Raw genomic sequence first — 22,478 nt, forward strand, 5'->3', positions numbered from 1 at the left:
AGCCCCACCCCCACCCCCACCCCCAAGGTCCTGAGGGGCCAGTATTTGAATTTTCAGGAAGAAGATTTAAAATGGAACAAGGACATGAACAATGTTATGTAAGTTGTTATAAAGGTATTTTTGGTGGTGAAGGAAGTCCATTATATGCTGAACAAGAATGCTATGACATGTGCCATAACCATGGTAAATTTGTATTCCCAACTTTTAGTCCTCCTCCTCCTCAACCATAAGTTTAATTTCGATTTCAACGTATCGAGAACAAGCTAGCTGCACTCGCTCAATCAATCTGTTATTCCAATTTTATTTGGGCCATGTGTTATTATTTGAGGAGTCAAAGAGGTTATTCTTTGATTGCGCTTTTATATATGGAGGCACATGTTTTTTTTTTTGATTTCATGTCATATCAATTTATAACCAACAAGATCTCTTTGATATGTAATTTATGTTGGTGATCATTTGTAATTTTAACATTTTTATGAAATACATTTCACTTGGCATGAATGTGATGAACTTATTGATTTGTGTTACACTTTTATGTGGATACGTTATTCTAAAAGAAAATAACTAATTTTCTGCGACCACTTTTTTTATATGCCTTGTAACTAATTTTATATTAATTATTATGATTTATAATATTTTTTTACATAATTTTCAAAAAATGTAAATTTTACTTTAAAAAATATATGCAAACTTTCAAAATTAAAAGTTTGACTTTAAAAAGTATAGCAAAATTGAGATAAAAAGAGTAATTAATCTTGATAAAAAAAATCCAACATAAATCGTATTAGTTTACAGTCTAATTACGTGTCTTTCCTTTAGTTTTTGAAATCACCTTCTGTATCACATTTACTTTGCCAGATACATGTATATGACACACTTAGATACATGTATCTCAGATACATGCGAGGTCAAATTAGGTGTAATTTATTCGAGATACATCATATCCAAGTGTGATTACATGTATATGATATACACCGGCTCTCCACTCGCCTCTCTTCCTATGGATATAAGTTTCAGAACATATCTGGTATCAAAGATACATGTATATATCTAGTATCTTTGATACATGTATTTGCCTTAAAATCTGAAGAAACAATGTATCTAACTTAAAATCTAGTATGAATTGAAAGTATTAATTACTAAAAATAATTTCTAATTATTTCAAACCATAGAAAGAATTAGTACCATAGTTTTTTTGTCAAAAAAGAAAAATAAAATTACTCACTATTGCCTAATTTGTGTATACAACTTAAATAGTCTAAATAAAGATGGATCCATTGGGCCCAAACCCGTATAATGAATCGATTTGATTCAATATTCCCCAAATTCAGTTTGCTTCAGCTCACATTCTTCATCAATGGCGGCTTCTTCTTCTTTACAATTCACTGCAACACCTTTTAACCAATTTCATTCAAAACAAGTACCCAAACACGCCACTAAATGGGGTACTATTCGCTGTTCCGCTGCTTCACCCAGCAAAAGCTACAACATTACTCTTCTTCCCGGCGATGGTATTGGCCCTGAAGTCATTTCTGTTGCCAAAAATGCCCTCCAACTTGTCGCCTCCATCGAAGGTAATATATTTTTTTTCTATATATGTAAAAAAGATTGTTTCTTTGATTCTAATGTGTTGTTGAATATGTGCATTTTATGGGGTTTATTTCTCAAATAATTATTATCTTAGAAAGTCAATCCTGGTCTTGATTCCATTGCTTTTCAACAAAGAGAGCGACTTTTTGAGATAATAGCTATTAGTTGAGTGACCATATGAGAAGTCAACACCATTTTATCTTGAAACGAGTTTAATTTTTATAGTGACTTGCATCAACAATGTTTAAACGACTAGGAGTTATTGTAAATCGCTTGACAAAGAAAGTGACTTTTTGAGATAATAATTATTGGTTGCGTGACCATATGAGAAGTCAACTCCATTTTATCTTGAAGCAAGTTAATTTTTATGGTGACTAGCATCAACAATGTTAACACGATCAGGAGTTATGGTAAATCGCTTGACAAAGAAAGTGACTTTTTGAGATAATAATTATTGGTTGCGTGACCATATGAGAAGTCAACTCCATTTTATCTTGAAGCAAGTTTAATTTTTATGGTGACTAGCATCAACAATGTTAACACGATCAGGAGTTATGGTAAATCGCTTGACAAAGAAAGTGACTTTTTGAGATAACTATTGGTTGCGTGACCTTATGAGAAGTCAACTCCATGTTATCTTGAAGCGAGTTTAATTTTTATGGTGACTAGCATCAACAATGTTTACACGATCAGGATTTATGGTAAATCGCTTGACAAAGAAAGTGATTTTCTTTGATAATAACTATTAGTTGAGTGACTGATAAATCAACTCCATTTTATCTTGAAACGGGTTTAATTTTTATGCTGATGGTGTAAACAATGTTTACACAATCATGAGTTATGGTAAATCTATTGATAATAATTAATTAGTAATTTGGTAAAAATTAAAAAAAATTATGCTGATGGTGTAAACAATGTTTACACAATCATGAGTTATGGTAAATCTATTGATAATAATTAATTAGTAATTTGGTAAAAATTAAAAAAAATTATGCTGATGGTGTAAACAATGTTTACACAATCATGAGTTATGGTAAATCTATTGATAATAATTAATTAGTAATTTGGTAAAAATTAAGAAGTAACCTGCTATTATTGGTTACTCCCGTTGTTTCAATTTGTTTGTATCGTTTTGACTTTGCACTAAGTTTATGAAAGTAGAAAACGGTTTTTGAATATTGTGGTCTTAAACTAAAGATATGTAGAATGTATCAAAATATTCTTTAATCTTGTGGTCGTAAATGTGCCATGTCGAAAGTTAGAAGTAAAGAGTTAGAGGAAAGGAAAAAGACATTCTTTTTGAAATGGACTGAAGTGAAATTGAAACGGTGGGAGTATAATTTACTGTCTGTCGGTGTATATAGCTAAATTGTTTTGGAAAATGTTAAGAAATGGATGCCTTAAACTGTTTTTGGGATGAGAGTGACTCATATGTGGTTATTGTCATCTTGATTTGAATTTGTTGCGGCACTATTATTCTTTTGGAGTTAAATATTTTATTGATTTTAAGTAGGATTTTAAGAATATTCTTTCAACGAGTATAAAACATGTAACTTGATGTCCAAGTTCATACTGTTTAGCTTGATGGCGTAGCCAAGAATTTTAACTAGGGAACTCAAAAGATTTGAACTTGTGACCTGAAGCAATTTTTGGACTACCTTGGCATTACAGTGAAAACTTCCTGGGATTCAGAGTTAATATATATGGGAAAGAAATTGTTTTTGTCCTATTTGCACAGTATGATTTTCCAAAGAAGGAGAAAAAATGGAATAACCTTCCTTGGGTGTGGCTCTGCCACCTTGTAGCACCCAAGCTGGCCCACACACTGTTGGTGTCATTCATACTGGAAGTTAGATTTGTTGACCCTGGTTTACGGTTCCATTTTATTTTTTTTGGGGCAAAGGGAGTAATTTTTATGTGGTGATTTTCACTCTCCATTTGAATTTTTTGGGTTAAGTATTCCGTTTGAGAATTGGTAATTATATTAATAAAAAGCACCAGGAAGGTACAACAAAAATATTTGCAAATAAAAGCAAAAGTATGTCCAATGGTTAAGGATATAACTCTTAGAAACGTAACAGGATTTGAAGTTGCATTCGAAGAGATGCCTATGGGAGGGGCTGCATTGGATGCTGTAGGAGTACCATTGCCTGCTGAGACTCTTAATTCTGCAAAGAGATCTGATGCTACTCTTCTTGGAGCAATTGGAGGGTAATTACATGATGGGATCTTCTTCTGACATTTTGTTATATTTCATATGTTTTTTTTTTTTTTTTACTGAATCTCATATTTCTTGTTTCTTGTGCTGGATTTTTCTTGCACCTAAATTTATAGATATAAATGGGACAAAAATGAAAAACATTTGAAGCCCGAGACTGGATTGCTTCAACTTCGAGAAGGCTTGCAGGTCTTTGCTAACTTGAGACCAGCCACTGTTTTACCACAGGTAAATTTTGTTTTCAGATGCTTAAGATTGTACTAATCACAAAAAAAGAAAAGAATGTCATATCATTTTGAGAGTATTTTTTAACTGCTAACGGGGTATGTTTTTGACTTACAAGTTACAAGTTTTGTCATATGAAAATTGCAACTGATGATCTCAAAGATAGCATAAAAAGGGATATTGTCTAATTTAATTCTGGATTTAGAATTCTTTTGACACACCTATTTGGGTTTTAAAATAAAGTTTTTGCATGAGCTAATGAGTAATGAGAGATATGGACTCATGTAATCAGATAATGAGTAAAAAGGTTCACATTGAGGGCATGTACATCTCCCTACACCTTTTGACACGAGTAACCTCCTACAGCACAAATTAACCGATGGTACTCCTTCAGCAAGCTAACATGATTTCTAAAACAAGACTAGTACCACCACTTTTTTATATATGTTGATTAAAAAGTTAAAGTATTGTAGGATTTGTGTGAGTAGAGGGTTCTAGTGGTAATGGGTATGAGCAGTCTAGTGGGTGTGGAAGAAAGTTAATGAATTTTGTTGTTGGAAGATGTGTTTTAAAATGCGGAGGCACAAGATAGGCGTGTAACGTATAATGTGGAATGGAGTAAGTGGGTGAGCGCTAAGGAAGAAGCATAAGCCCAATAATTCTTAAAGGGGAGTGAGCCCAACAAATGTTTGGACATTAGAAAAATGATTAAAAGATGAAAATCTGTAGAAAATGTTTTTAAAATTTCATAAAATTCTTTAGAAGAACATGCACAACATTTATTTGCTACCTGCTCATAATAATTTGTAGAATTTTAAGTTCTTTTTTGTTTGTTTGTAGAATTGTAAGTTACCTAAATGCTAATTATAGAATAACATATTAGTTATGATCAAATACTTAAAACAAAGATTAAAACTGAAGTACTTGACGTGTATTGGGTGGACGATTCAAAACATGGAAGTATTTTACTAGGCATCCATGGAGCATATCAAGTTGACAACACAAGGGTAAAGTAAACTGTGCATGTGAATGCCCCTCTTATCCAAGCGCATCCTATACGACTTTAGACCTCAATGGTTGCCTCAGGTGCTTAGAGGTTGTCTCTCCTCAAGATGAGTCCTGGTGAGTTTCAACATTTCCTTAAAACATTGGTTGTGAGTGGGGTACAACAAACCTAAGAGTTATGCATTCAAGCTAGTAAGAGGTGCATGAATGTGGTGAAAGGGCAATAGCTTCATGGCCCATGCGAGTCAGCGAGTAAGTGCTATAGGGTTTGGAGCATAATAGAGCTGGCAGGATTGGTTTGTCATTGAGTGGTACAGAGAGAGAGAGAGAGAATACAATGTAGTAGAGAGCTTTTTTTTCTTTTTGCTTTTTTGGGGAGTGGACGTTCAAAAGTACTTAGAATGGGACTGATAAAAAGGGCCAAATGGGTGTTTTCCCTAGTAATGTATGTTGCCTATTGTCCCAGTGCACTTCTCTTAATCGTTAAAGTTGGTCCAATATTAAACTGCCTCTACGCCCTCTACCTCTCTCTTCTTTTTACGGCTACTTTTAACTTGTGTTACAAGGATCAGTTATGTTCCTTGTTCAAAGAAAAAAAAATTAAAAATATGAGAAGATCAGTGGTATGTTTCCAACCGTTGTAAAGTGCTATGTCGCATAATCAGCAGAAATACAGTGTATACCCATTTAAAAGCTGGTGACTTGTCAATATGGATATATCCTTTGTAATATTTGCTGTTAGAGTAGTGCCAATTCGAATAACTGGCATTGCGTCTGCATCGTATGAATTTTTCCTTTTCACCTGAAAATTTTGGATTGGGGGGAAGCAGAGAATCGAGATCAACCAGAGAGGAGGAAAGTATCATATGTGAGGATTTCATGATGGCATCCAGAAGTCTTGTCCTGTACGACTGTCTGTCTCTCTCTCTTTGTCCAGCATCCTCCCTCATTCCTTCTTCACCTCAAGACTTTTTTCTTTTGGTTAGTTTGTTTTAAAAGTATTCGGATCAAATGTTTTAGTTGACACCATTATGAGTTACACATGGCAAAATATGCTAGAAGTGGATTGTCTATTAACATGTATTGGATACTTGTAAGCTGTGTGTTCATGAGTTCAACTTTCGTTCATCCTTCACTAATATTTATCTTTTCTTTTGATCTGCATGTGTTCTTGAAGACATGAGCCTTTTTTGTTACTGTTACAACCTGCAAGCATCTGTGACCTCTGCAGTTTTTTAAATTTAGTCTCTTTTCTGCAAAGCCATCATTCACTATCATTTATTACCAAACAGGAAACATACTCTTCATGACTTGTCTTTCAAATCATTGCACGCATAAGTTACATTCTGAGTTTCTGCGGGTTCCCACATATTCATATTCCTCACTTAATGCAGTTAGTAGATGCTTCAACTTTGAAAAAAGAAGTTGCTGAAGGTGTAGACCTAATGGTTGTTAGGGAACTTACAGGAGGTTAGTTTGGAATTGTTACGGTCAATAATATTCAAATCAACTTCCATCATCTTTAAGTTGTTTCTTGACTTTTCTTTTTCAAAATGGCTTACTGTTTTTCTCCTCATGTTAATTAGGTATTTATTTTGGCAAACCAAGAGGATTCAGCACTAATGAAAATGGTCAGGAAATAGGTTTCAACACTGAAGTGTATGCAGCATATGAGGTAATTTGCTTAAAAAATTGCTTCCTGCTGTGCTTGCTAAATATGACAAACTTTCTATTATGTTATCCAGTAAAAGGAACCCCTCCCACCCCCCACCCCCCTTCTTCTTTTTTTTGATCTTTTGCATGACAGCTTCAAGTGAATGTCTTGAGATCACATTGGAGAATTTGATGAAGTTTTCTGTTTCTTTCTTGTTTTGATTGGAAGAGTAGTTCAGTTGTGTCATTTCTGTTTGCTTGGCTTGAAGCTTATATGTTGGTTGATTTAACTGCTAGTTATAACATGTGCAGTTTCTGAAAACTATCTCTGGACAGACTTCCATTTAGGAATTTATTATCTTAGAACTATTGTCAAGCTTTGTATTAGCTTTGCTTATCTAACTTAATTCTTTCGTTGTCATTCAATCACTGTTGAAATTTGCAAGGAGTAATAATGTCTTACTGTTACGAAAAATAGGACAGATTGAGATCAAACTTTTTACCTGAAATTTGTTCCAACCTTTACATTAGTAGTATTCAGCTTAATTTCTTTTCAGATCGACAGAATTGCTCGTATTGCATTTGAAACTGCAAGGAAGCGTAGAGGAAAACTATGTAGCGTGGATAAAGCAAATGTTTTGGAGGTAAAAGCTAATTTTCTCTCCCCGTTCCTCAACCCTTCCTTTCTTCTCCTCAGTTTCTGCCTTCAACTTTCTTGTCTAATTCTGTTTCTTTTATAAAACAAGTAAATCTATTAATAGTTGCACCAACATGGTGCCAGAATAGTCTTCACTACATATATGATTTCTCTTTAACCTTCTAGAAATTAAAAATTTAGTCAACTACCCAACTATCTATACAAAAAGTATCTATTCTATATACCAGAAGTAGACTAGAATTAGAAAGGAGCTCAATATCCTTCAACTGGTTCATGTAATCTTTCTTTGCAAATCATCCAGCAAAAGCCATAGTGGAGTCATTCTCATGCTACTCTTCTTCAATCATGAATCTTCACCAATCTCACGCTAGCCAAGGTTGTCTGTTGCTGAATTTGTTAATGGGAAATACAACACAAATAAGGAAAAAACATAAACCCACAATTTGTAACTCGCGTGCAAGTGTAAGATCAAGTAATCAACAAAATCCACTCTACTTTAATCAAGTTTCTTTAAACCCTTCAGCAGTTGACACTTTAAAAGAATTGTACTATAGACTGAATTTTTCTTTGTTTACTCTAATTTGCCGCTACTTAAAACTGCAACTGGGAGACCATAAAGATAGCATTGAGATTGAGTTCATTAAGGGTAATTTCTTGTTCTATAGTTCATGATTTTGAGATATTTGCCAGGCCTCTATGCTTTGGAGGAAGATAGTTACAGCGTTAGCCTCAGAGTATCCTGATGTAGAGCTCTCTCACATGTATGTTGATAATGCAGCTATGCAACTTGTTCGCAACCCAAAACAGGTTTCATTTACCTTTGGTTTTACAATTTTTTGTTTCTCAAGTCTGGTCTTAGCACATGATGACACACTCATCCATGGAGTTGATCCTCGAAACAATCATAATGCAGTTTGATACAATTGTGACAAACAACATATTTGGTGACATCCTGTCCGATGAAGCATCAATGATTACAGGAAGTATCGGGATGCTTCCATCAGCCAGTCTTGGTGCAGCGGTATTTCCCAATTATCTCATTTCTTTGGAAATATTGGTTCTTTTTCTTCCTGACGACAAATTCTTTAATCTCCTTTTACTTTTGGACACATGTTGTCTCTAGGGACCTGGATTGTTTGAACCTATACATGGTTCTGCTCCTGATATTGCTGGGCAGGTTGGCTCTAGTATTTCTTTCTCTCTCTTTTTCTCTTCCCCCTTCTCCTTTAAGTACGGACGATCCCCCCAACTTCCCACCCGGAAATTTGCATATGTTCATATGCTTAAACACTAACTTTAAACATGCAGGATAAAGCAAACCCTTTGGCAACAATGCTCAGTGCTGCTATGCTTCTGAAGTATGGCCTAGGTGAGGAGAAGGCTGCTCAGAGAATTGAAGCAGCTGTTTTAGACGCCTTAAATCGAGGATTCCGTACTGGTGACATTCACTCAGCAGGACATGTGAGTTTTATCTTATATTAGACAACTCTTTTACTAAATTGCCAATATATTTCTCCTTGGGATTTAGCTGATCTCTAATTCTCTTGCACTTGAACGACATTTGGTCATGCGGCCAACAAACGAGAAAAATTAGATTATTCTAGACCTCTATGCATAGTTTGGATCAATTTGAATGCTGAAATTATTTAGAAGCTAACATTATCACATATACAACTGCTGAATCTCTTGTTTTCAGAAATTGGTCGGATGCAAGGAAATGGGTGAAGAAGTGCTCAAGTCTATCGACAGCAAAACTCCTGCTGCTGTTTAATTTTTTTAAGAGGAGGCTTCCTTGAGACCTCAACAAATGATCTTTTTGGCAGATGCATTTGCAGTCGGTATAATTTTTGCCATTTATGTAACTGTTTGAAGGATTCAAAATTGCTGAGTGTTGTATCGTGTAGCCTAAACGTCTCTATTCTTTTGTCTGATGTTTTTGAGACATTATCCTATTGTAACATGAAGTGAACCTTGGTGCAACAGTAAAGTTGTCTTCACGAGTTCAAGTTGTGGAATCAACTGGTAATGCTTGCATTACTTTTCCTTGGACCCTACGTGAATACATGGTGCTTTATGCATTGGGCTGCCCTTTTTATTCTGTTGTAACATGGAAGGCAATGAAAATAAGTTTTTTTTACCTTGGGAAACTGGAATGGAACAATTGTTGACCAATATTGTTGCTGTGGTTGCTATATTTTCTATCTTTGGCCAAATTTCCAATTAAGATCATTTCTGTAACTTCACTTAAAGGATTTAGAGCCCGTTTGGATTGGCTTAAAAAAAGTACTCCTAGCTTTTAAGTCAAAAATAAAAAGTCAAGCTGAAATGACTTTTAAGTCAAAAAATAAAAAGTAGGGGAAACCTACTTTTGAGTTCTAACTTATTTTAAGTCATTTTTGACTTATTTTGAGTCATTTTTGACTTATTTTAAGTTATTTTTAATATTTGTCAAACACTTTCAGAAATAAAAAATTGACTTAAAAGTAGGTTTGACCAACTTTTAAGTCAATCCAAACACCCTCTTAAGTTAAGAGTGCAATAATATTTTTGGAGAGTCCGAACAATATAGGATTCACTTCAAGTTCTTTTCATTCCTGTCTTTACATCTCAACCAAACATATAAGTTCAGTATCTTTGAGATTTTATATTTTATACCAAGTTGACACATTAACTTAACTTATTATAGTTAAGTGAATATTAAGATGATATATACACTCCTATTAATTAATCATGATTAATAATAAAGGTGCATATAAAAGATATAATATTTTTTTTTTTTGTCTGATGACTAGGAGAATCACCAAATGTTGTGAAGAGATAGATAATATCCTTTCACTTTTAATCAGAAGTTTCAAATTCAAATTTTGAACATATAAAATTTTTGTTAGGAAATACTTTTTCTTTTAGTATGTCATGACATTTGAATTAATTGTTTTAATATTGATATCAAACATCGAGTGAGAAACTAAAAAAAGCTAGGAGAGAATTTTGCCCTTATTGATAGGTGAGAAGACAATGGAGAATTGATTCCTTCCATAGTTTAAAAAAGAGGTATATATATATATATATATATATATATATATAACATAATCTCAATCATAACTATATAAAAATCATATAAATACTTTTTTTTTTGCTTTGATAGTGATAGATATAATTAAAAAATAGGATATATTTTAAACATAATTGAATGAAACAAGGAAAACACAAAAATAAGAGGAAAAAGAAAACAATTACTATTGTCCAAATTCATACAAATTGTGACCAAACATCTTAAAGCACTTTTGGTTCAAAGTCATTGATTATTTTTTTTCAAAAAAATTTACATATTAGTCTTTATATATTTAATTTTTGTACATTTCAATCCTCAATTAAGTGATATGTATATTTGATCCAGTAGGAAATAAGATAATATTAGATGAACTATTTTATTGGCTTCATTAGATTGCTTTGACTCTTCCTAATTAGTAGAATTGTTCACGTCAAAATAAAAAGTCGATTCTAACCTATTTTAAAAAAAATATACATATTAGTCTTTATATATTTAATTTTTGTACATTTCAATCCTCACTTTTTTTTGCAGGATAATGATATCAATATACCTTTCGAAACACAAATGATCATTTTTCTAAGCAATTAAAAATACATTAACGATTCTACTAAATGTTAATTAAAATAAGCAGTATACAAATGTTAGTAAAAGAAACAAACACCACTGAGGTAAAATTCTTTTTCATTTTAATAAAAGGAATTAAATGAATATCATACTTAATTAAAAGTAAGGAACTATAAAAAAAAAATGTGATATAAGGGGTATGATTCTCACATGGTAGTAATCTAATTAAAGATTTTGATTCCAGTAGGAATAACTATGATCATAATAATGGTAGTAAAGTAAGCGTGGATGTCAACGCTTAAGTCGATGCCTTTAACATGAAATATAAATAGCTTATATACAAAGCTAGTTTTTCCTTTCAAGCTTCTTGATATTGAATTTGTTTTCTATTGAACTAAACATGAATTGAATTCTATTCAAGTTATTTATTCTTAATTTTTTTAATCGTAAGTTGATATAATAATTTGTCATATAATTCAACACCTTAATAAAAAATTCAACTATTATATCTGAATTTTTAATCTCATCAATATTAACATACCCCTACGTTTCTACATTAGAGCGATTATTTTTAAAAAAAAACACATTTAATCATACAAAAATAAGTTGAAATTATGATAAAAGAAAATAACATTACTAAGTAAAACATTTTTTATTTTAATAAAAAAATTAACTACGTAAAAGTTTGTCACTGCTGAATCAATAGTTTATCGTATGATAATGACTCATTATCATATTAAGATTTACTAATTCTCGTCATTTCATTATCATGTTACAAGTGAAGTTTCTAATTTCACTATTACTAATACATTCCGAATTTAGAATAATTACCAAGAAAATATTTTTGACCATATCAAAATTATGAACTTTTTTTTTTCCTCTTCAAATTCAATTCAAAAAGCAATAAGGAATCATCATCTCTGTCACAAACCCCTAACTCGTCCAAGACGTCAGTGGACCGGTCATTCTTCTTGAAAACCCAAAAGGGTATTTGTATATGATGAAACCCCACCTGGGTTTTTGCTAAATCTTCAAAGGGTTCTTTCAATTCTTGAAAAAAGGGTGAATTTTTCAGTTTTTTTTCAATATTTTTGCTGTTGTTTGGGTTGTTGAGGTAAAGTTTTCCGGCAAGAATCTTTAAAAATGGCCACCGCCGGCGACCTTAGGAGTGTTAGAGGTATCATTTGTGAAGCTGGTGCTGGTGCTTCTGCAGGTATGTACTGGCCACCTTTTTTTCCTTTTTAATTTAATTTGTCAATTGTTGTTATCTGGGGTTTTAATGTTAAAGAAGGTAAGAGATTTATTCATTGTGTTGCTTTTTGATCTTTGAGTTTTTTGAGCTATTTGAATGTGATTTTTAGTTAATTGGGGGTTGTAAAAATCTTTGCTTTTGTATCTTTGGGTGGTTTTTTTAGGTGCTAGTGCTGCTACATTTATGTGTACATTGGATCTTTGAGTTTTTTGAGCAGTTTGAATGTGAATTTGAGTTAATTGGGTAGTGTGAGGTGCTATTGCTGCTATATTTGTGTGTACATTGGATCTTTGAGGTTTTTGAGCCATTTGAATGTGAATTTGAGTTAATTGGGGGTTGTAAAAATCTAAGCTTTTGTATCTTTGGATGCTCTTTTAGGTGCTATTGCTGCTATATTTGTGTGTTCATTGGATCTTTGAGGTTTTTGAGCTATTTGAATGTGAATTTGAGTTAATTGGGGGTTGTAAAAATCTAAGCTTTTGTATCTTTGGATGTTCTTTTAGGTTCGATTGCTGCTACATTTATGTGTCCATTGGATCTTTGAGTTTTTTGAATGTGAATTTGAGTTAATTGGGTGTTTTTGTAGGTGCTATTGCTGCTACATTTATGTGTCCATTGGATGTTATTAAGACAAGACTGCAAGTACATGGTCTGCCTCAGGTTTCTCAATCTGGTCGTCAAGGTTTGTGCTCGTCGTTGTCTCTTATATTAGAAATGATAAGAACTGCTACCTTAAGTCTAAGTGCTTCCAATTGAACAAATGCAAAAATGATATATTAAGATTAATGTGATCTTGTAATTGAATTATTTCATTGCTCTAGTAATGATCTGTAGATCCCTTATTACACGTCAATGGTGTCCTATATATAACAGATAAGAACACTTCTTATTCACAACTTAACAACCACGAGAATTCCTGTTTGCCTTTTGTGTGAGCAAAACACCACTCAGATCAACATATCTGAAAATTTAAAGACAACTTTTACCCTTATTTTACAACAGTACAATGGATTCGAAGTTTTCCAGTTCTAGTATATCTCTGGTAAAAGAAGTCTGGCTGTTGCTTTAAATTCTTACCAATCTTCTCAGGCAAAGTAGAAGTATTAGCTATTCTGATCGACTGCTCCTTATAATTTATTTATCTATGTGTTCTTCTAAATTCTTTAAGTAAGGTATTTGTTAGCATAAAACTAAGGGTGCTGTACAGTAGAATTATACAATTACCACGTCCGAACAAAGGTGTGACTACAAAACATATATCCAACCAATATACACTGGTTGGATCTTTTTTGAGCTCCAAAATAGCAACAAAAACAATATGCATTGTGGATTTAGGAATTTTCTCGTCTTGGATGCTTAATTATCTCACAAAACTGCACCTTAGTGCATGAAGAGCTATTTTGTTGTATTTTTTCTCTGTCATCGTCTTCCTTTTTTTGAGACAAGGGTAACTTTGTATTCACACCAAAAATTCATCATCCAAAAAATGATGAATTGGAAACTTACATCCCACCCATGGGTATACTTTACAAGTTTCCTATAAAATAAACTAAATCTACTATATCCCCTACAAGATTCTGTTTACACCAAAAAAAAAAAAATCTTCAGCTTTCACCTTAGATAGGCTGCCCATTGGGCTTCTGTTTCCTCCAATTTCCATTTTCTCCAGTGTAGGATGTCCAATTTGTTGCTTTCGGTGCTTTCCTTGTATTTCTGCTTTCCACATTTGATGTAGTCATTTCCTAAATGGACTTCCACATTCTGTACATTGTGCACTCTGATCTCATCGCATCTCTGTGAAAAATTTCCTTTGACAGTGAGTATAATTTGGTGAGTTTTAGAGGAAAGTTGCTGTCAACTCTTTCATGAAGGTCTCTAAGGCTAGTTCTGTTTTCTTCTTAATTTAAACAAGTTTTAATTTGAGGAGCTGATAATTGGTCTTTCATCTTGTTCCTTCTTTGGATTAATATATTGTTTTTTTGGTCTTCTTGTTAAACCTATTAAGATCAATGGTAACCTTAGAAAAAGAGGCAAAGAATAAAGAGAAGTTCAAATCCATATTACTGGCACACTTATTTTTCCTTGAATTATTTGGGCAACAACAGGTAGTGTCATTGTTACCAGCTTACAGAATATACTAAGAACAGAAGGTTTCAGGGGACTTTATCGAGGCCTTTCACCAACATTGACAGCTCTTCTTCCGAACTGGGCGGTAAACATTGTCTTGTTCATTTTCTGCTTCTGTGGATTGCAATTAGTTGAACTTCCTTCATGAAATGAATCATCAAAATTGAATGAGATAATATTCAAATATGGTCTCTTATGGAACTGCATATTCTTTCTTATTAAATAATGCAATGATTAGGGTTTCCTTGCACACCACCAAAAACGTGTTCTTATTGCTGATGAAGAATCAAAATGAATAAGGCTTTCCTTTTGGGCGGGGGGAGGTGTTGCTTGTATTGAACTCCTGGATAGCTTTTTTATGGAAGTAAAAAGTTGATTTACCAGTGTTAGTTGTAATCTTATCGGCTTTGTTTACGACTGACTCCATGTTGGCATATATTTTCTATGCATGCTGAATCCACCCACCTTTTTTTTCTTCTGAAATTTCCACAAGTAACCGTTTTGAGAAAAAACATTCACATCTTCTGCAGGTGTACTTTACAGTTTATCGACATCTCAAGGATTCGTTGCATTCACATGGTAAACTTTTACTCTATTAGTTATTTGGACTATTAGCTTTCATCACTTCTTTTTTAAATGTTTGCTTGAATGCCATCATATTTTTTAATCCTTTACTATTTGGAACTTGTTATGAAGACAATAGGAAACTTAGCACTTATCTTTACCAAAAGAATTTTCTTGTGCGGTAAATGCAGTGGATAGCAGTGGGGAGCTTACAATTGGTGCAAACATGCTTGCAGCTGCGGGAGCGGGGGCTGCAACATCCATTACAACAAATCCATTGTGGGTTGTTAAGACCCGGCTCCAAGTAGGTTTCATGTTATCATATAGTTAGCGTTGATTTATTCTTCTGTGCTCACTTGTTGTGCCTTAAAGTGCATAAATGCACAGAAATATAATAGAATACCAATTTGATTAAGTTGGCTCCTTCAATTTGGGTAATCGGTGTTGTTGGTAGGGAGCCATGATCCATGCACTTTCATTTTTCTATATATTTCCTTGCACTGCTCTAGTTTCTTCAGTCTTTATCACTGTGCTATTATTGTATACATGTATGCTTTCCTTCATCAACTATCATCAGAGAGAAGGATGGGAATAGGTGAAATGCAATCTTTTACCTTGTGGGGGCTTAAATGTGGAGTATCAGAAATTTCTTTTATGTTGGTGGCATCCAAGTTAGCTTGTGCGTAACTCGACTATTTTACTGGGTACTTGCTATCTCTCACCAGCATATGTATCATGTAGCTCTGCCAACTAGGCCTAGTCACCTAGACAGATGGAAAGAGATCACCTAGTGTTTCTTGCCTTCGTTGGTATTGGAGTATTAGAGTTTCGACTGTCTGTATCTAAGCCTGTTAATATAGTTAGGATTATGCTGCTCTATAGCTAGTGAAAGAAAAATTCCTCTGGTTTCTCTGTCCTCCCCCTTACCAAAAAGGAGTTTCTCATGTGCACATGTAGCATGTTCACTTTTCTATCATGTGCTGAGAACCTTCGATATAGTATTCATCATGTGGGTGATACCTGAACAGATGACAAACTTTAATAGAAGATATTTTTAGACTTCAAGAATTCTTAATAGAGAGAAGAATGCAGATTTCACATAGTTTAGAAATCTTGAGAGATGCATTAACCCCTCCAACCGATGCATGGGTAGTAGAAAAGTTGACTTGGGGCATTTGACTGGAATCACATCCAATAAGCAGCATAGGGGAGAGAAATTCTAAAATTTTGTGAGGGTAGGTAACCCTTCATGGACATTTTCAGAATTCCCATGTTTTTTTTTCCCTCTTCTCAAGGGAGAAGTCTCTTCTGAGTTAGTTGATCCAGTCCAGTTGAGGTTTGACACTCGAGGGAGCATGGGCCTGCCCCTCTACCCTCCTCTCACTTAAATGTTAGGCTTTAGTTCTTGGCAGGGTTCAAACTTGTTACCCAATTACGCATCCTGTGTTGTGCTTCTTTTGTTGTTGAATCAAAATGTTGGGACAAAGGATATATCATCTTGTTGGATTCCTTTTGTAATTATGTCTTAGCACATTTCATGCTATATATATAATACTTACCTTCTTTCAAAAAAGGATATACACATCTTGTGGATAGTTGATTTGAGTTTGTGGACATTTGGGATAGGTCCATACCTGGATAGCTACAACATGTAGGTGAATTATCAATGAAATGTTTCGACTTATCAAAAAAGTGTTCTTGTTTGATAATTGGTGTCTGGTGCAACTGCAGCTTGCTGTATTTTTAGCAACTGAAATTGGTGTAACAACGGTAAATAGTTCTAATTAGTACTAACGCCACGAGAACTGGAGATGCTTCTTCACTAAAATGAATCAGAATCCAAACTTTTATGTGTTAATTTAGTCATGTTCACGTTTTCTTTAGATTCAATATTTGCTAAGAGTCTGTCTTCTAAGAGTTTTATATTCCAGGAAAAAATGTTGATAATTTCTGCTGCTAGAGAAACTATTTTTTTTCTTTCTAAAATTGGTGATCCACTTAAATGGACCCACATAAATTGTAAGGATTCTCATACCTGATCCCGATTTGTTTGGAATTGAGGCGTAATTGTAGTACCCATTGGTGTAAGCATCTGCACATGGTGCCGATACAGTTGTCATCCTAGTTCAACATAAGTGTGTTAAGAGTTCACGTAACATAGGCTAAAGCACAAGTTTCTACTACCATTAGAGTTTATTGTTAGGGTGTCCTTAATTAGTATTGGAATAACAACTTGCATTTACTTATGTAGCGTGTTCCTGATATTTTCTTTTCCTCATTCTTTAGACACAGGGAATGAGGGAGGGTGTAGTTCCTTATAAAGGTATAATGTCTGCTTTAATACGAATAACACATGAAGAAGGGATCCGCGGATTGTACAGGTTAGTTATATAGTGTAGATAGTCATATACAAACTTTTTACTTATGTGTGTTTCATCCTTTGTAGAGACGCTTCAGTTCCATATCCTCTTAACCAACTATGCGAAGATGGAAAACATCTTCTTAGGATAATAAACAATTACTCTTGTCCAAAAATAGAAAAAACAGTATCCATTTTCATCACCTGATGTTGACTCTAGTTAGTTATTTTGGGTTTGATATCTCCGTTTGCTTTGGGTTGCAGTGGCCTCTTGCCGTCATTGGCTGGGATTAGTCATGTTGCTATCCAATTTCCAGCATATGAAAAGCTGAAATCATACTTAGCAAAAAGGGGTGAGAAGCTTTTCTCTTTTATCAGTTGCGGAAGTTTGTTTCTCATTTATCTCTTATCTGATTGATCACGTGATGTCTTTCTCGAACTGCCAGCCAATAAGCATACCAATGAACTGAACCCTGGTGAAGTAGCAATTGCCTCTTCGATGGCAAAAGTAGTTGCCTCTGTAATGACTTATCCACATGAGGTAAGCAGGAAATGGACCAGGACCATCTTTGTTCTTTCCTGGAATCACAGTCCTACTTATTAATCTATCGTTCTTGACCAGGTCGTGCGTTCTAAACTTCAAGAACAAGGGCAAGTAAGAAACTCAGAGAAAGCATATAATGGGGTTGTTGATTGTGTAAAAAAGATGTTCAAACAGGAACGTCTGACCGCATTCTACCGGGGTTGTGGAACCAATCTTCTAAGGACCACACCCTCTGCTGTTATTACATTTACCAGTTATGAAATGATCCACAGAATACTTCAACGAGCTATACTTCCAGAAGAGGATTCAGAACCACATCCTAGACGTAAATCCCTTAAGGTAGCCGAAGAACATGGAGACAATGACGAAAAACTACAACAATCAGAAAGCACATCGAATAAGAGAACTCCTTTAATTCCATTGAGCAACTCTGATAATCTAACTGCTAGGCATTGATTAGAGATGTTTTTCTTTTTCTTTTTTCGTCGTGGAAGCAATTTGCAACAAGTGTTTGCTGTTGCACAATTTTTTCTTTTGTAACTTACTATTTGAGTGAAGGAAGTCTTATATTTCGATCTAATAAAGAAGGGCGCGGATAGTTTCCATTCTTCAACATCCTTGATTATTTGTTCTACTGCATCTTTCTCTTTGTGGGATTACGCTAGATATGTTGTTGTTGCTGCAGCATCTTTCTTTTTGTTAAAAATAGTGACAGGTGAAGGCTCCAAAACTGGGGTCCCTTTTTTTCACCTGGTAAAATAATTGTCTAATTCTTGATTATTGACCCATTCTTGGATGCAATTTCTAATAAAGGATTTGTCTGCAGACAATTAATTGCAGGCCAATTCTTGGTGGAAAAAGAATTAGTCATAGTTTGAAATCCCATCTTATGAACTTTCTTGACAGCCATAATATTTCCAAATCATTAATGAAAAAACGAAAACAAAAAGTCCTACTAGTATAGGTATTCGGTAACTATGTTAATCAACAGTTATGGAAGAAATCACCTAGCGTTTTTTGTCTCTATTGAAATGTGAATTTCCATGATTTTCACTTCATTAACCATTAGGCTACATGGTTGATGCTAGCTAACATGTATTGGTGTTGGCTTCAAAGAGAGATTGCATAAATTGTGCATAATTGTTCGTATGTTATAATTCACCAAAAGTAGCAAAGACATATTTAAAGCCAGGATAATCCATAGAGAAAATTTTCAAAAATGCTCACAAGTGTGTGCGGATCTTCTAGAAGTAGTGCATTTTTGGAGGATCAGACACACGTGCAACAACATTTTAGGAGAATCTGAGCAACATAGTCTAAAGGGGAATCATATACATATGTGACTATAACTAACACTTTAAGAAAGCTTCATCTACTATATTCATGAACAGGCTGAAACAAGCTGAAAAAACTCTATAAAAATGATATCATGATATGTATCTAACATAAAGGGGAAAAATGAGTTTATGAAATATCACCCTCCAGTACTAGTTGTAGTGGAACTACTAGCCCATGTATCAATCACAGTATCAGGTGAAGCTGGAATGTTTTTCTTCAATAACACAGCATCATCCGTTTCAGAAGGATGACGATGAACTTTTACAGTTCTTGTCTTGGTATTGCAGCTATTGATATCCTTTTTCTGATAATTTTTCCATTCACTGTATTTGATAAGCTTCAACGCTTCGTGTACTTCTTCCATTGTAGGTCTCATGTCCTTGACAACTTGCAAGCACTGGAAAGCTAGTTCTGCCACTGATGTTGTCATCCTCCTAACTTCAGCATCTGTCTCGAATCCAAGAGATGGATCAATCACCTCATCAAATGCGGATTTTAGTATCCTGTTCATCGCGTAGTTTGCCAAATTAATCTCGTGCATATGTCTGTTCATATCTACAGCTTGCTTTGATGATATGAGCTCAACAAGGACAACCCCAAAGCTATAAACATCACTCTTATCAGTAAGGTGGTAACATTCATGATACTGAGGATCAACATATCCCGGGGTCCCCTGAGGTGCGGTTGAGATATGAGTAACATCATTAGGGAAGGATTTTGACAGCCCGAAATCTGCTACTTTGACACAAAACTTATTGTCCAGGAGAATGTTATTTGTTTTGACATCACGGTGTATGATGTCAGAAGCATGAAGGTAAGCCAACGCGCTAGCAGTTTCAATGGCGATTTTGAGCCTTATAGACCATGTTAGTAACTTATCCTTCGCTCTATGTCCATTCAGGTGATCAGCAATTGTTCCATTAGGAATGTACTCATAAACAAGGAAGAGTTCACGGCTACGTCTTGATGCACATCCATAAAGGGTAACAAGATTCGGATGCCTAAGGCGAGTGAGAATTTCAATTTCGTTGATAAACTGCTCCATTTGTCTGTGATTGTTCTCATAAAGTCTCTTAACTGCAACTTCTTTTCCATCTTTAAGTTTTCCTGATTTTAGAACATACAGAAATAGCTGTTAGATCAAGATGCTTACTACGTACATTTCCCCTCGAAAAGCAAAACAAACAAAAAAGACTTTTGTGGATTGTCTTTAGATTATTACTCCCTCCGTTTCAATTTGTTTGTCTTACTCTCCTTTTTAGTCAGTGTCAGAAAGAATGCATCTTCTTTTTTTGGCAGCTCTTTAATACTAACTTTTCACATGACATGTTTAAGACCACAAGATCAAAGAACGTTTTGGTACATTCTACATACCACAAGACTCACAAGTTTTCTTTACTTTCTTAAACTCCGTGTCAAGTCAAAACCAGAAAAACAAATTGAAACGGAGGGAGTAACTTCTATGAAAAAAGCTTTCTTACCATAGTACACAGTTCCATAACCTCCATCACCAAGTTCTCTAGAAGAGCTGAATTTGTTGGTGGCTTCTTCAAGTTCTTCATAGGAGAATACAGGAATCCCTAGGTACTCACAACGTTCCTCGAGCTCGTGATGAATCATTGAAATACCAGATGTATTTCTTGAAATAAATGGTGAAGAACCATTTCTCCTCCTCATGTAAAACCATAGAACACAGGCAATTGCACAAAGTCCAACAACAGAACCGATAAATACTGAAACTGAAACAAAAAACAATAACAACCGATCAACGGACAAAACATGGACTAAAGTTAAATATTTTAGATTCTTTATATCTTTGTTATTGATAAGGGGAGCCTTGACATAACAATAAGAGTTTCCTTCATATGACCAAGGAGATCACAGGCTCAAGCGGTGGAAAACGCTACTTCTTGTTATATCATACTCATTGTAGAAATAAACCTTTAAAGGCTAAAATCTTGTAATGTAAACAACAAAATTGCAGACAAAATGTTAAAAAGATAGGTACCTGCAACAATCACTTTCGCAAATTTATGACCACCTGCAATCACAGTAAAAATGAAAATGTAAGATGAACCAAGAAAAGAAAAGAACCAAAATCTTTAGTATGAATCATGAAAAAATCTTCTCTTTACCATTGGTATCAGAACAAAGAAATCTATTAGTAGCATTATCTGTTTGACACCTTCCTCCGGTATAATAACACTGATTGCACTCATCAGACACAGTCCATCCTAGCATAACTTCATCAGTTAACAGATGAAATAAGCCACTTCCATTTGTTTTTGCTTCTGAATTTGATGTCAAAGGCAACTGAATAAATGAACAGCTACTAGGAATTTCAGATACTTGATAATAATGGATGGAGATGTTATAGTATAATATGAAACTATCACAGACATTGTAACTTTGATAACTGCTGGAGTTGAAAAATTCTTCATTTCTACTCTTTTGGTTTCTGTTGCATTTGAACAAAGTGAGTAAGGGATCAAATCTATATGTTATTGAAGGAGAAATAGCGATCGAGAAATTTTTATCAAAAGTCTCACAACTGTTCTTCTTCAAAAGTTCTCCAAGACTAGTGTCCTTAAGTCTGATAAAAACATCAGCTTTTAAAAGAGCTTGATATTTCACCCCTTCTAATTCAATAATAGGATTTGGACTAACATCACAATCAACTTTGGACAATCCACAATCAAGTTCAGTGGATTTGTAGAAAGGAAAACTCAAATTTCTTAAGTTCCCACACTGGAATTCTTTAGTGCAGTTTGGGTAGGATGTGTTCTGTCCTTGAGCTGAATCAAAGCACCAAAAGTGAAACAAAACGAAGACGAAAAAACAAGAGAACATATCCATGATGAACCCTTTTGGATTAAATAAACAACAAGAATAAGCAAGAATGTTAGTTAAAAGAAAAAAACTGAATTCTGCAGAGTTTGTTTTATTGTTTTTTTGGATTTATTTGGCAATGGGATTGCATTAATGTTGTTTATCTTTTGGACACGTTAAGTTGACTCAGACATGGGGAAACAAGACTTTGAAGAAAGACAATTTGATGGAAGATTGGCCAAATGGGGTATGGGACCTTTGTGACTTTTACAACATGGGGAATTTTCAATTCACCTTCCTTACCTTCATTAATGGTTCAAAGACAAGCTTTTCTTCGAGCATCCGAAACTTACTGATCCGACTAATTCAGATTCATGTCAAGTAAGCTCGTTAAGGAAGGTAAATTGTTCCTTATCAAGAAGTTCTCTTTTTTCAAGATTCGAGCTTGAGACATTCAATTAAAGATAGACGGTTCAACTATCCTACCCCACTCTTTTTAA

At 34.3% G+C, this 22,478-nt stretch overlaps 3 protein-coding genes across 5 annotated transcripts; 2 read left to right on the plus strand and 1 right to left on the minus strand.

Moving 5' to 3' along the window:
• Positions 1–1,287: 1,287 nt before the first annotated feature.
• Positions 1,288–9,485, plus strand: LOC102586564 (3-isopropylmalate dehydrogenase, chloroplastic-like). Its single transcript, XM_006344097.2, has 11 exons — positions 1,288–1,574; positions 3,672–3,801; positions 3,925–4,036; positions 6,433–6,508; positions 6,625–6,713; positions 7,249–7,335; positions 8,040–8,156; positions 8,263–8,370; positions 8,473–8,526; positions 8,658–8,810; positions 9,046–9,485. Exons 1-11 carry the CDS (start codon positions 1,358–1,360, stop codon positions 9,118–9,120), a joined length of 1,218 nt encoding a protein of 405 aa, XP_006344159.1. The 5' UTR covers positions 1,288–1,357; the 3' UTR covers positions 9,121–9,485.
• Positions 9,486–11,836: 2,351 nt separating this feature from the next.
• LOC102586903 (nicotinamide adenine dinucleotide transporter 2, mitochondrial) lies at positions 11,837–18,424 on the plus strand. 2 transcript variants are annotated; one of them, XM_015307265.1, is made up of 9 exons: positions 11,837–12,178; positions 12,804–12,899; positions 14,323–14,429; positions 14,875–14,923; positions 15,091–15,212; positions 17,195–17,289; positions 17,532–17,620; positions 17,714–17,808; positions 17,890–18,424. In XM_015307265.1, the coding sequence occupies exons 1-9, from the start codon at positions 12,109–12,111 to the stop codon at positions 18,265–18,267; spliced, it is 1,101 nt and encodes a 366-aa protein (XP_015162751.1). In that variant the 5' UTR covers positions 11,837–12,108; the 3' UTR covers positions 18,268–18,424. The 2 variants fall into 2 exon arrangements, with proteins under 2 accessions (XP_015162751.1, XP_006344160.1); XM_006344098.2 differs by having other exon boundaries at positions 11,838–12,178; positions 15,100–15,212.
• A 785-nt stretch (positions 18,425–19,209) lies between these two features.
• Positions 19,210–22,229, minus strand: LOC102581278 (probable serine/threonine-protein kinase At1g18390). Of its 2 annotated transcripts, XM_015307267.1 has the most exons (5): positions 21,550–22,229; positions 21,285–21,462; positions 21,158–21,190; positions 20,631–20,888; positions 19,210–20,256 (listed from the first exon to the last, which is right to left on the minus strand). In XM_015307267.1, the coding sequence occupies exons 1-5, from the start codon at positions 22,003–22,005 to the stop codon at positions 19,286–19,288; spliced, it is 1,896 nt and encodes a 631-aa protein (XP_015162753.1). In that variant the 5' UTR covers positions 22,006–22,229; the 3' UTR covers positions 19,210–19,285. The 2 variants fall into 2 exon arrangements, with proteins under 2 accessions (XP_015162753.1, XP_015162752.1); XM_015307266.1 differs by having other exon boundaries at positions 21,285–22,229.
• Between the last annotated feature and the right edge of the window lie 249 nt (positions 22,230–22,478).

This window comes from Solanum tuberosum, unplaced genomic scaffold (genome assembly GCF_000226075.1).
Source record: "Solanum tuberosum cultivar DM 1-3 516 R44 unplaced genomic scaffold, SolTub_3.0 scf00051, whole genome shotgun sequence".
NCBI lineage: Eukaryota > Viridiplantae > Streptophyta > Magnoliopsida > Solanales > Solanaceae > Solanum > Solanum tuberosum.